The 14,750-nt window shown below is 41.4% G+C and overlaps 1 protein-coding gene across 1 annotated transcript; it reads right to left on the bottom strand.

Annotated features, from left to right (window-relative positions):
• Window positions 1-4,108: 4,108 nt before the first annotated feature.
• On the bottom strand, window positions 4,109-11,363 carry rgmd (RGM domain family, member D). The gene is made up of 3 exons (XM_062424067.1): window positions 11,196-11,363; window positions 7,423-7,934; window positions 4,109-5,678 (listed from the first exon to the last, which is right to left on the bottom strand). Exons 1-3 carry the CDS (start codon window positions 11,287-11,289, stop codon window positions 4,977-4,979), a joined length of 1,308 nt encoding a protein of 435 aa, XP_062280051.1. The 5' UTR covers window positions 11,290-11,363; the 3' UTR covers window positions 4,109-4,976.
• Between the last annotated feature and the right edge of the window lie 3,387 nt (window positions 11,364-14,750).

Raw genomic sequence — 14,750 nt, 5'->3', positions numbered from 1 at the left:
GAGGAATCTCAGTACTATTCTTTAAACCTGGAGGAGAAAATGCTGTTTACAGGTTGTTTTTCTTTCTTCTTTTTTTTTTAAAGGAGAGCGCCACCTGTTTTTGTGGCAGCGTCAGTACAGCATGGATTAACTAACAGGGAAAGCAGTATCTTTTTATTAAAATGGACAAAAAAAAAAACTTTAAAAAAAACTAAGTGTTATGTATTAGCCTGAGAAACCAAACATTTTTTCCCCTGTTGAAATTTCTTAATACTTGCTGCTTAGATTACTTCATATTAATGACTGATGATTTAATAATTTTATAATTATCGGGTCAAGTATGTAACTCAATGTCTATTTATTTATTTATTTATTTATTTATTTTTGCCTCTTATTTTATTTTAATTTTAATTTATGGTTATGGTAAGATAAAGATATGTATCAAAAAGAAATGCTTATTGGGGCTTTTCTCTCTTTCTCTCCTTTTTTTCCAATTTTACAATAAAAACTCAAACTGGTTGTTTTGTTTTCTCAGGGTTATGTTGTATTTGAATGGAGTGTGACACCACAATGCAAAGAGAGGGGGAGTTGTTGCACAGGGAAACTGCCTGATGCCTGAGAGGTATCATGGATCATATGGCTGTGAGAGAAAGACAGGGGAACAACTAACATTATCATTCTGACAAGCAGGAAGCAGTAAATTGATACAAAGAAGGTATGAAGTTATCAGTCAAGTTTACATACAGTAACTACTGCTTTGTTTTCATGCCAGGAGCATAAATCTGATGCCATATCTGTAGACAGCCGACGTGCCCCTCCACATGCACTTCCTCCTCATACATCGGAAGTCACTGTAGCAAAAGAAGCTATGATGCTAAATTCGTATTTTGAAGAGCAGAGAGATATGAAAAAAGAGAGGGGGTGTGGGTGGGTGGGTGTGGTACAAAAAAGTAGAGTCACTGGCTCATGAAATAAATTGTCCCAATTACAATAAAGTGTGGCTCTTGGTCAGTGTGCACGGCAGGCAGTTTATCTTTATTACAATCAGTTAATGAAAATCAATCCCCCTCCTGATAAACTCTTATCTCCACGGCCTTTGCGCGCCCCTCGTGCAGGGAGATAATAAATTAGGGTAATATTGCCTTTGATGAGGGAGTGAATTGCAAATTATTGTAACTTTCCAAGATTTATGATGCAGATGCTTAATTTCCGAGCTGGGTTTTTCGGGGCGTCAGGGTGCCGGGGGGCCATTTGTTAAAAGTTTGGTGACACAGGCTCTTTAATAAAAACACACACTCAGACAACCAGGTGTTCTCAGCTGTTCCCCACTGTTACAGTAGCACTGCTGAAATGGCAGGAACTTGTAGAACTTGCAGGTTGTTCTCCTTTAGTCGTGGCATTTTACCTTTAAAGGAGAATACATATGAAGATGCAGAAACCCAGGGGATGCAACGTGTTTACTAAAGTAGGACTGCCAATCATACAGTGTTACCCCAACCACCCACGACTGCTACCACCCCCCATACCCCTCAAATCTCTATCACAGAAGCCAGGAGTGTATGATTTGATATGTAGGTCACCCATTCTGGAGTGAGCCAGTGGGTGAGATGTGTCTAGTTGCTTGCTGTCACTCCGATTATTGAGGAGACACAGAAGGATTGAGTTGGTCAGGTATGAGAGAGCCTGCGGTGTGAGATAGCTGTATAATCGCTGCGACTAGAGCTGTCTAAAAAAAACAACAACAAAAACACACACACACACACACACACAAACTTTCACACTCTCACACAAACTCCCTGAGAAATGAGTAACTTCTCGCTCTCTGTTCTGCAGCAGTGACCCATGTAACAGGGTGTAATGCGTGTGTGTATGTTAAACGTCTTCCACTTGGTGCAACAATCAGACGTTGAGTGCATCATTAAGCAAAATGCTTCGGCGAGAAGGTCAGGGGGTCTTAGCAGTCATCAGTAACTGCGAGAATAACGCACGGTGATCATCTAAGTAGCTACTTATGAAAGTGAAGGCAAACACAACCTCACAAGAACAGCTGAAGGGATTTTACAACTGTGGCTGACGAACATCCCACGCGCCATTGAACGTGCATACTTTTGCATCAATTAATCTACAAAGAGTCTTTACTGCTGCACATTTGAATGTTGTTGTTTTTTCATATGCAAGATGTTTTATGCAGCAATCATCCCTTTAAATCAAACTCTACATTATCTGATATTAATATTTTTAGCTTTGGGTAAACTTCTCTCTAACTTAAATAACAGTAAAAGTAATTTGAATCTCCATGAACACTTGATCATCTTGTGATGCAAAAATGTCTCCTCATCAGGCCACCTCATTTAAGTCCCAGGAACATCTTGCATTAAGACAGCCATCAATCTATCCATTATCAATCAAGGAGAGGACTCACACACCACTATCTATTTATCTTGCCAAGTGCTCTATTAATATCAAATTAATTTCCCCATTGAGAGTATCAATCATTCAAGCACATTTTTTTTCCTCAACTCATTATCTTGGTAATTGTCCTTGTTTACGGGGGAAAGTCAAGACAGGATGGCTCAAAGAGGGTGGACGAGCAATCCATACAGGCGTGAGCAGTTTCCTGCATCCCTATGCTACATCCTCCTCACTAATACTTTACATGGACAGGACTCCGTGAACAGAGAAAAAAAATAACTTTTCAATGTCAATATACATTTTTTTTAAAGGAGTTTCCAAATTTCAAGTTGTCAAGAAACCCCTTTCAAGCGTGAGAGAGGGCGTTCTCACATGGGGTTATTATATAAGGCTGGTGCTGCCTGACAGTGCTGTCACATGGCTGCATCTCAACAGATGACATGAATCAAGTCGAGGCCTCAAGCTTTTTTCTTTTTCTTTTAGGTTTGTTTAAAACTATAAAGCAAATAGAGTCTCATCATCTCAGTGTACAACTCATCTGAAAACACACATCGAGAGAAAGAAACATTGTGAGTTGAGCCAAAGGGAGATGCTTGATGAATGTCATCAATGCCAAGAAAAATTACTTTCAAAGGGTCCAATTAGTGGTAAAAATCTGTTTTACTTTTGATCACCTGCCTCCTTTTCTTCATTCCCCTCCATCTCCCTGCCTTCCTCCTACTATTAATAATTAGACGATGAAGTCACCCAACTTCATTCAGAATATCTGTAAAGTGCTTAACATGTAATGGGTGAAAATGGTGACACGTTTCATTGAGCATCATCCAAACCAAGCAGCTCAGTGGTGTCTTTATTTGAAGAAAATGGTGCATGGAGAGATAAAGTATTAGTACATGAGTGGGAAACCATGCTCAGAGCAATATGAGGATCAAGTTACTTTTAACTCACTTCAGAATATAAATTTAATCTACATCTGCTAATTAGAGAGCATGAATTGTTAATGTCTCCATAAGGAGCGTGCAGGGCCTCTCTTGATTGCATTTTTGATGGCGATAAAAAAACTGATGATGTCCCTCTCTGTAATCACAGCGCTCATTGTTCAGATATAATGTGAATATCAGCACCCTGTGCTGTTGTTGTTGACTCTAACCTGGTGTTAACCACACACTAAATCCTATTTGGAGCCGTGCAGCGCTCTGGCAGACAAAAGCAAAGCAGCAGCCAGCTCAGCACTCAGAGGTAGCATTTACACAGGGGACTGAGAACATACTGTGGATCCCTACAGCTACACAGCCAGCTTGTCAAAACCGTCTTCATACTGAAAGCTGTCAGGCCTTATAGACTGAGGACCCCACCTGGACAGAGAGGGGATCGCAAGCACACATTTAGCTAACACTGCCATTGTGCAACACTGGAGATTTTTCCATGTTTTGCATGTATATGTTATGTGCTGTTACTGGTTGTCTGGAGGTCTTGAACCAAAAACAGCAAGAGCATTTCCATTTTAAGGCTACAGTAACTACAAGAGTTCATGACCTCTCGTTTGGAGGATGATAGAAGCTGATAAACAACCTCTTACCACAACTACAGACCATGATTTGTGGTGGTAAAAAATGTAAATACTAATCCTCAACTCTATTCTTTTCTCCTAGCAAGATTTTAAGTACAAGTGTGACAAAAAAAGGAGGAAAAACAAACCTTACTAAGGAGTGTCCAACACTTTAATACAGAAAATTACAGATACAGCACAACACTTTTACTTTTCTTAAAATGACTCAAAAATAACCTACTAAACACAACAAATGTAAAACATATTACAGTTAAAACATCTATACACAGGCAAATGTACACAATATAAAACACATATATACACTTTTAATATATTATTATATAAAGATTTGTGGGGTTTTTTAACCTTTAAAACTGGAAGCCAAACAGCTTGAAGAGGGAGTGTTTTTACAGAAGATGAGAACTGAGAATTGTTGAATATCACACTGACACATCGTATATTATGCATAGGTAGTTTTTACATACAGTTGTTGGATCCTGTGTATTTAAAGAATTCTGAAAGAATAGTTGTAATAGACAAAGAAATAACATTTAAATACACAAAACTTGCTGTTAAAACCTTTAAGTGCTCTTGATATTACTGGATTATACAGGATCTAGAAGCCACATTGCTCCGTATAACAAAACTGCTTACATACAGTATGGAGTCATATGCATCTTCATACATGGAGTGTTTGCAGGTTGTGCACTATGATGAGTTGTATATTTACAAAAGCTAATCTCTTTCGTAAACCAATTATTAGTGAGCATGTGAAAACAACATTTCTTCAAAATGATGTGACCAATGTGTGAATCACCCAGAAAAAATGCAAAGTGGGAGAAACACCATCTTTTATGAGTGTGAATTCCTTCAAATGACAAAAACAGAAAAAGATCACAACATTCACAAATTTAAAAAAAAACAATATATGTCAGAGCTCAAGTCACTCTTTCCTCAAGCTGGTAATGCTTCCACGTTCTGTTTGTTTCCATGTTTCACTCTTTAAAAAAAAAAATCATTTATATATAATTTTTTTTTACAAAAGCAGCAGAATGAGGAGTAAGAGTGCGAGCAGGGAGCCGCTGTTAACTGCTGCTGATGTGTGTGACATCCCTCTGTTGTGGGGAGGAGGAGTCCTTGGTGGATTCTGCTTCAGTTTACTGGGTGGCAGCGCCTTTAAATCCTCCAGAGCGCTGTAGGCTGCCATAGAGAACTCAGGGTCTCCTGTGGTCAGCAAGTCAAACACGCAGGACTGAAAGTACACATCCTCCACCTGCAGAGTCTCTCTACACTTGGCTGTGGCCCGCTCTACCGTATAGACTTGGTGAGGAGGCCGCAGTGGACCCAACTCTGTGTTGGTGCCCTGCCCAGCACCTGGCAGGCGGGGCTGCTGGCGGCCCAGCGTGTGCTCTTTGATGAGCTCGTTGCGTGGGCATCCGTGCAGGCAGAGCTGCAGACCGCCATTGTCCTCCGAGAAGTCCAGGGTGTCTTCTGGCATGCGGATTGCGAAGGTCAGGTAGCTGCCCACACGCCGGACGATGATGGACGTGCCGATGTAACGGGCCTGTATCTTCACCTGCCGGCCCACGCCAGAGCCTCCTCGCTCTACGATCGTAAGGCTGCCACTCTCACCTCCGCTGCGGGTTCCATCCTGAAAGGCAAGCGGCAGATCTTCTGTGGTGGCCTGGTACACCTTCTGATCTGTACAGCCGTGATACGACTTGAAAATCACTGTGATCTGAAACAGGAGGAAAACATAAGATCAGTATTAACAAACCGTTTCATTTTGATAGTTTGCTACATAAATCAATTGCCCAACACGGTCACATCTTTACTGAAATATACTGATAATCACTTCATTGTTCTTATTTCCAACCTGGGAAAATACACCAAAATGAATCCTGAACAAGAGCAGTACCCACTAACACCACAAAGTGGCAGCAGCGAACCAAACATGTAAAACACAGTGGATGACAACACTGACCTTTTTACCTACAGTGATTTTTTTTTCTCTGGTGTAATGTAATGCAGGTTAATCCATGATGGGATTGGACTACTGGTAATATCAACCAAACAGATAAGCTCTTAAACAAACCACAAAGTATAAACATAACTATTGATTTTACCTAAAAAATATATATATATATATATATATATATATATATATATATATATATATATATATATATATATATATATATATATATATATATATATATATATATATAGACACACACTGGAGCTAAAAATAATGGCAATAACTCATCTAATCTTCCTTGAATGTCGGATCAGGCAAACACCATTTCATAACTGCCTCCTCATCTCCATGTCCTCCATCCCTCCTGCTACGCTGGCAATGCTCGTACTCGCTCAGTGACCGACTGTGATTTGTATTCCAGCTGAGCTTTGAAAAATCGGGGCCTAACCTCAGTTTCTTCAAAGTACCTTAACAAAGCGGTGGCTGTGGTTACGTTTACACTTGCGAGGATACTGTATTTGATGGATGATTTCCTGTCTTAAGTCTGGCAGTTGAAAACAACTCCAAAAGTGTGATGGGGGCATGCGGGTGCTGGCAGAGATAAACCCACCACAGGTTTGTATTAGACTGCACCACCAGGACACACCGCAAAAGCTTTTGAAAGAGCTTGTTCGGAAATCTCACACGTATTACATTGTTCGTTTTCACGTTGAAGAATTAAAATGTGTAAGTTTAGCAAAGTCAGTGGCATTAGCTGAAAGTGAGAAACCAAATTATTTGCTATTTAAACATAAAATTCATATCATAAAAGCAGCTTAATGGACCAATGTTAATTTCAAGCACCAAATAGAGATAAAGATATGATGCAGCTTTTAACAAATGACTACAATACAATTCAAGTCCCCCTCAGGATGAACTCATTCGAGCAAAAAAAAAGCATATTTAATTATCTACATTAAAAAAAACTTGCCGTTGTTCAATTATTCTTATATTTTTCCACATTATTCCATATTTACACAAAAAGCGCACAGTTAATTATTTGACCAGAGGGGTGAAAAAACATTCCAGATCATGCTGGTGGAGGAAAATGTTTGAGTGAGCGTTAATCACTACCATATGACCACCCATGTGTTAAAGGTAGAGCGCTCAAGCATGTCTGTGATTCAACACCACTGAAGGACTCCCTCCTCTCTTTTTCCCCTCATAGATCTGAAGGAGCTCCAAGACAAGAGGAATGCTAGAGGCTCGAGAGGCACCATGGAATGACGATTAACTTCACATGTTTGATACTTTATGGCAATACTTGAGGCTAGTGAGCGAGCGAGCGAGCACTCCAAAGCAGCTTACTCATGCAAGCCGTTAGCTTCAAACATACTAAAATCTGAGGGTTTTTTGTGGATATAGGGTGATTGTTGTGAGAAAAGTAGAAGATTTCCATCACATTAAAAACAATAAGCAACTAAACTGACACTCGCTCTGGCGCACCCTTTACATTTGCTCTTACCTTGCTGGTCGCTGTGGCGCTGGAGCCGAGGACGACGGGCACATTGGTCACCTGCACCGACAGGAAGCGGTTATCGATCAGAGGCCACGCCCCTTCCACCTTGCAGGTCTGAAATTCGTCTCGGAAAGTCCGTAGGTGCGGGTCTCCGAATAATCCACAGTGGGCATATTTCTTCTGCTGACCAGCTGAGCCGGAGACAAGGACCCGATTCTCGTAGTCGCACAGCTCTGACATGGCCGGCCGAGACGTGCTGGGGACCTTTGCAGAGGAGGTGGGCCCGTCGCTCGAGCAGTTGTGCTGAGAGAATAACTCCTTAATGCGGAAGACAGCCGAATGGTAGACCAGGTCACCCCGGCAGCTCCGTGCCTGCCGGCGGGTGCACAAGGCATAGGCCCGCAGGGCGATGCAGTAGTCCACATCCAGAGCCACGTCCTCCTGAAGCCCACTAGAGGGTGAGGTAAAAGCCACATACTCCGCATTGCAGCGCTGGATTCGACACTGCTGGCAGTGAGCTGAAAAACAAAAACAATCATCATCAGTATTTTTGCAGTGCAGTGTCATTAATATGTCACCAAGTTTGTGAAAATGTGTGTTAGTTGTGGGTTAATCTGTCTTCTCTGCTGACGAAGATGCTATTTGATACAACTACTCCAGAAACTGATCGTGTAAAGCCAAACCAAACAAAATCATTTATCCCTAATAAGAATCTCAAAATCCGTCTGACATTTATGGGTACGTTACCTCAGCTCGGTGCACGAGGCAGAAGCAGAGTCAAAACTTTTCCACTATCAAGTTTAGCTCAATCAGGAGAGCCATTAAAACCCAAATGCATGAGCTCACGAGGCCATGATCCCACACTGTGCTACAGAGTCAGTCAAAACTTATTTCCCCCAACTAGCCCTCACAGAAATAGCATGTAGTCTCACCGTAGGAGGAAACCAACCTGTGTTAGTTTGCCTGAGGTTGCTGAATGTGGTTTGGCTGTTGCTGAGGTAATTGAAGTCCATTAAGCTACACTACATGGCACGGCAGGGCTCGATTCATGGGGGCAACTGAATTCAAGAGGATCGCAAGAGGAATATCACAAAGAGTCAAACTTGCTCAGCAAAGTCAAGGTCCAAACTGGAGGCTGATGGGAGTGTTGGGGAGGGGGCAGCAAGACACAGCGTGTTAATTTTGGGTGTTATAGCCCAATTTTTAGGGTTGTAGTCAAGTTATGGCTCTTAAGAGTATATTAATGATCAAGGAAAACAAAGGACTGCAACTACTGCTGGGGGAAATAAAATCAAGGATATTCATCAAGTTCAGTAGAGTTCTGTGTTGCTTTAGGCTCAGACCCCTCGACTGGGTTGGATTTCGTTTTCCATTTCTAACAGACAGAAGTTCAGCATCAGCCAGCATCCACAACACATACATCACTTTTACTGCACATCCAGCACTCCTGTTGCAACACACTGCTTTTCTACTGCAACAGAATAATCTCCTGAAGACGCCGAAGCTCCATCTAATCTCCTAACGCCCGGACAAAGACGACAAGATAAGCATGAAGATTTCACATATTTTGCACCACTTCTTCCCTTTCAATTAAAGTCTGATGCACTGAGGGGGCATGACAGACGATTAATGCATCTCACAGTCGCTGCACTTCAACACGGGCCCTGATAAAACCGAGATGGAGAGCGAGAGGTCAAGTTAGAGGCATTCAACATCCCTCCTTTGAATTCCAACGGGCCTCCTCTGTCTCGCCGCGGGGTCACCCAAGTCTGCTGTGATTGACACTTTCTGACAACCATTGCCTGCACAGCCATCAGCAACCATGCATCTGCCTTAAGGCTCTTAATTCTGCGGTGCTTTGTAGACTAACAACAAGTGTGAAGAGCACGTGGCCAAAGTGAGAACAACAAAAAACACAGCAGTATTGATATCAGTGTATTATGTGTAAGTACATTATATGTGCAGGTGTTTATGTAGACAGATGGAAATGAAGAAGCTGTTTTTGAATGGCTTGGGCCCACTCTTTAGGCTGCAGCGGTTTAACACCCAATATTTTATTTTTTAAATACTCACATAAATAAACGCATTTTTGACACAGCTTTTGGCAAGTATATTTGAACGAACAATTATATGTGTTAGACAGAGTCTATATTATTATACCCAACTTCTGAATGACTTTAAGCAACTATTTTTTGCATATTTCAACGATGGCACAACTTTTAAAAACAAAACAAAAACAAGAAAACATCTTAGGTGCTACATCCAGTTAGGCCAAGCTAAAGTACCAAAACAATAAAAAAAAAAAAAAACAGGGGGCCTCCAGGAGTCTTCATCATCTTATCTTTATATTTGATTTGTCACAGGGATTCAAGCAAGAAAAGATTTGTGTGCCTGAAAAAGTAAATGTTTACAACGTAGTAAGTATTATATTAATTTAAAACTGCTCTTAGCTGAAACTGTAACCCCTATTTATCATGATTAAATTATTATTTTGAGATGTAATGGCCTGGTTTTTCATGTCTAATCTAGCATATTCTGTCAATTTGATGTCTTTAATACCTGGCTACTTTTAATCGTATGATTTTGTACATTTTGATAAAGACACTAAACATCCATTTCTAATCAATACTGTGATCATTATCAGTGTATTACTAATACTCACCAGGTGACTGTCTCATAACAGTAACATAAATAGATAGAGTAGCCTAGTACTGTTAATTTTAGTTTTTACTTGAGATCCAACAGAGTTAACACAACATTAACATCTAACAAAGGTCCTTGTTTAAAAAAAAAACTCGTATCAAATTTGTGCCAACTTTTGAAGTCTTTGACATAAACACAAAATTGAGACGCACTTAAAAAAACATGACCATAACATGTGAAACAGATGAACATCATTAGGTTTGGGTTTGGTACTCGTTAGCTGGTGGTTTGGCTTCTTGTCCTCTCGGTTTGGGGACGGAGCGACCAACACGTTCAGAGGCCAAAAAGTTGGACCCCCATGCATGGTAGCTAACACAGTTAATAAATGAAGCATGAATTGGGGAAAATACCGTGGTCCAGCTTGACTCGAGAACAACTGCAACCCCCAAAGTTCGGTGTTAAAGTTACACCTGTGACTTAAGTACTAAAAGTAACAGTTTGTTGTCCGGTTGGTGGTATTTTCAGTTTTTTATATGAATAAAAACAAGCTCCGTGGTTTTCTTTTGGTCCGACTAACGGAGGCTGGACGCCAGTCAGCTAGTGTGCTAACTTATGCTAACGGGCAGCTAAGCCGTAACTTCACGTAACTTGGTTAGCTTAAACTAATAGCAGCGACGCTTGCGTTGGATAAAACATGATAAGGGTTTAGCGGTTGTTGACAAATTGTTTGGTGGCGTTGTTTTGCGTGGGAAATGTGGTAAATTTGGTCAAAAACACGTCCGTGAAGTGAGTTAACTCGTGCTGCTCGGCTAGCGATACAAGCGGAGGCTGGAGGCTGGGATACTCGGCAGCAACAGGACATTACTTTGTCCCAACAGTGGACGGGATACTTTTCAACAACATCGACTTTTCTCCCTCTTAGAAACCACTAAACACTTAGAAACGTGAGCAAATAACATACGTGTAAGAAAAGTGTTTTTAAAAATCGTTAAAGACTTTGAGTTAAGCCACACAAACGCCAGGAAAAAGTTAACTTTTTCCATCTCCACCTCCATTCCGGGGAGTGCGGGACACAGCTTAGCGTTTTGCATGCAGTGCAAGAGTGGAGGAGCACGGATTGAAAAGCAGTAACTTACCTGATCGAAACAGCAGCGAAAGTACAACCATCGTCAACGTTACACAGTCCCAAAGCTGCCGCTTAGCCGAGATTTGAGGTCCGCTTCTCCCCATACCAATCCATTCAGTTAGAATGGAGTTCCTCGACTGCTTCTCATCGACGCTGTGGCTGCGGGAAATCAGACAAAAATTCGTCTTCCTTCCCAAGCGCTGTCATTCAAAAGGGGCCCCTGTCTTCAGGGCGGCTCAACGAGGGAGGGGTCTAAAGTGTAGACGGGGCCCAGAGGTGATTGCTGGCCAATGAAAGACTAATTATTCACTAACCACTTGATATTTACATGTAGTGGCAATTACTGGGGATGGGGACAGTGGAAAAGTGCCTCCAACATCAGAGGGGGCGGTGTGAAATTATAATTGCCCTGATTATAATTGAAGAATCACAGGGTGTTGTGTTATAATAGTTATACAACTGCCTATTATCCACAGTATATCTAAGCTGTGGTTAGAATTTGAGGCCATTCCGGGTATCAGAAGTGACATATAATAAAGGCTGGTATAAATCTGAGCCAAACTCTTCATTGCAGTAGACTGTTTTTTGCACTACAAAGCACTCAGGGCATTTGTCTTGCTTGACTACCCCTCCTCCTCCTGAGGACAAATGTTTGTGTGTTTTCAGCATTAAGCAGGATTCTCTCACCTGTTGTTTTCTCACTCCAGACAGTGCTTAAATAACAGGGTTTGACTGATAATCGTGAGTGCAAACTAACAGATTATATCTTGCTTAAATTATCTTTATTCATGAAGTTAGAACCCTTATTGCTCATGCTTAACGGCTGGCATTAGTGGCTGAAAAGTAGAGAATAGGTATTGACCTACACTGTGGGGTTTTCTCCATTTCTCTGAATAGTTGTTATATCTCCTTAAGTCTTGTTTTTAGTTGTTTATAACCAAGTGGCCTGTTACCTGCCAAAGAACATATGGGCATTGTTTATTTTAGCCACTTACAAAATTCAGATAAAATATTGAGTCAATTATTTTCTCTCAGCAAATCTCAGTGTGCCATTAATTTTTCCATTACATTCTCAGTTAGCAACTTTACTCTTTTCCTTTTGTGGCCAACTTTCCATCTCTCTCACTCCTTCAACGACACTCTGTCTTTCATTTGCACAGCTGCTGTGAGGCCGGACCATCTGCAAGGCACAGAGGCTCGTAAGCTTTCAGCCTTCGCCTGAGACACACTCTGTGGTTTTTGTGCCATGTAAATAAAGAATTTTAATGCACCAACCAATTACTGGATACAATATTGGTATTAAGAAAACCAACAGTCAGAGTTTGCATAATTTATACAATTAGATTAAACTTTAGGGTTTTGTTTTGGTGCAGCTGAAACATTTGGGTTGGAGCTATGGGTCTCCCTCTGCGCCTCCCTCCTGACTTTATGAGAGAGAAGTGAACCCAGACAGTTATTGGATCACTGGTTTTTCTATACACATGCTGGCTCCTCCGGCCACACAATTGTGTGATTCAGGTGGCCTGTCAGTCTTGTGAAAGGTCTTCACAGGCCCATGTTGATGTGGGACTGATATATATAGTGGAGGGGGAAACGAAGACAGCTCAACCCAAGTGGAACGTTTGGATTGTTCTGAGCTGCCAGAAGGGCCTCTGTCACACTGGATCCAGTGTGCCAAGTTTTTCCCCCAAGAGGGCTCTACCTTACTCTGTTTGTTCAGCTAATTTTGGAGGCTTGGTTGGTTGATCTGCTTTATGGCTGTGCTTTATGGTCACATTTTAATCCCCTCCCAAACAGGTTACACTCCGTATTCCCCTTGACAACTTGGACTCAGCGACACAGTGTGTGAGAAAGATTTGCTGGTTGTGAGGATTTACTGTGCAGCAGATAAATAAAAATGAATTCCTGCAAGGCATGTCTCACCTGTTAAAGTCTTCACAATCGATCAACGGCATTTCCTGAAGGAGAAAACACATTGTTTACATCAGTTTGTAACAGATGAAGATGAGAACATAATCCATTTTAGAAGTAGTGATACGCATAATTAGAAGGCAAAAAAAAAAATCAAAGCTGAAGCACAAATAAGACAGTTGCACTCAATAAGCTGCTGTCTACTAAATGAACTCAGGTTCCACACTGCAGGACTGATGACCAGTGAAGCAAACAGTTAATTGATCCAGGTGGACGGTAAGGATGAATTCAGCACATGAAAGAAACTCTTGGACCGCCTGTCAGGCTTGATGGGTGGAGAAAGACCTCTTTCTTCCCACGTTTCCTTATGAGCGTATTGCATTGCATGACCCAGCAAATATGTATATTCCAGCTCTAAAACAAGCTGGAGAAAGTGAGTGAGTGAGTGGGTGGACTGCAAGTGTGCATATCAGGTAAAAAACAAGGCCAGTATATTTCTCATGTTGACAGAGGGTCACTTGTTCTGGTACAATAGGAAAAAAATAAAGTCTAAAGAGGCAGTCTCTGTGGACCTCAGAAAGAAGAGGAAAGAGTTTTGAGTTCTGGACAAACATTAATAATGTTTGACAGAGACCAGGAGAAGTGCAGAGGATCAAAAAACAATGCTACTTTATAAAAATGCAGGACTTAGCGACAGAAAATGTAGAGAGTAAAAAGAAAGAGAGCAAGAAAGAAAGAATGGGAGTGGGGGGGATGGTAGAAGGAATGGGGATGGTGGTGGGGGGAGGGTTTGAGGGATTGGGTTTCCTCTGACTGTGTGTCTGGGCAGCTCCACATGTTCCTCATTAAGGTCCTCACACTGTGGGACCAGCTCCACACCAGGATGCTTGTTTTTGTTATTAGGCCCAACGTGCTGTGGTCTGGTGCAAGCCTGAAAACAGGGCCAGTCCAGGACCATCTCCTCAGCTCGCTCTTCTCCAGTGACAAACTAACTGCACTGACCTTACATACAGTATACACAGCGCATCATGGCAAACTTACAGTTTGTTTTAAGAGCCTGCAGAGTTGATGCATTTGGTGGCAATTAAACTGGAATATTTGTATTGAAATCTAATCTGACATGCAGTTATCTATTAAATTTCTGTGCTGCTGTTTTCAACCTGCAAACAAAAAGCTGCTTAATTGCACAGTCCTGAACCATCTGTTCTGTTAACAGGCATTGTTCAGTTTTTCCGGAAATACAATGTTTATAAAATAATAAAAAAGAACAGATGCAGGAAATTGACAATGTTTCATGCTTCTGATTTTTGCTTAATTTCATGCCCATCTAGATTTTTTCAACTGAGACATGTATCGTGTTTCTTCTAGGGGCTGATAACATCAGAGATTGGAATCAGGAGTAGCACGCGCCCTCTGTAGCCTCCGCTAGCACCACACGGTTGCAATATAAGAGACACACTTATTGAATTTTAAACAGGAACCAGAGCAAATTGACTGTTTTTTTTCTAAGGGCCCCTGACTGAAATTAAGTGGCCTATAGCACAGTTGAGACAGAGAGTGAGAGAGAGAGATGCAGAAAGAGTGTGTGTGTGTGTGTGTCTGGTTCAGGCCTCTCGCTGTTAGAGGGGATCTGTTATCTCAGCAGAGATAAGGG

Source organism: Scomber scombrus, chromosome 8 (genome assembly GCF_963691925.1).
Source record: "Scomber scombrus chromosome 8, fScoSco1.1, whole genome shotgun sequence".
NCBI lineage: Eukaryota > Metazoa > Chordata > Actinopteri > Scombriformes > Scombridae > Scomber > Scomber scombrus.
This window is presented reverse-complemented; position numbering and strand designations above follow the sequence as displayed.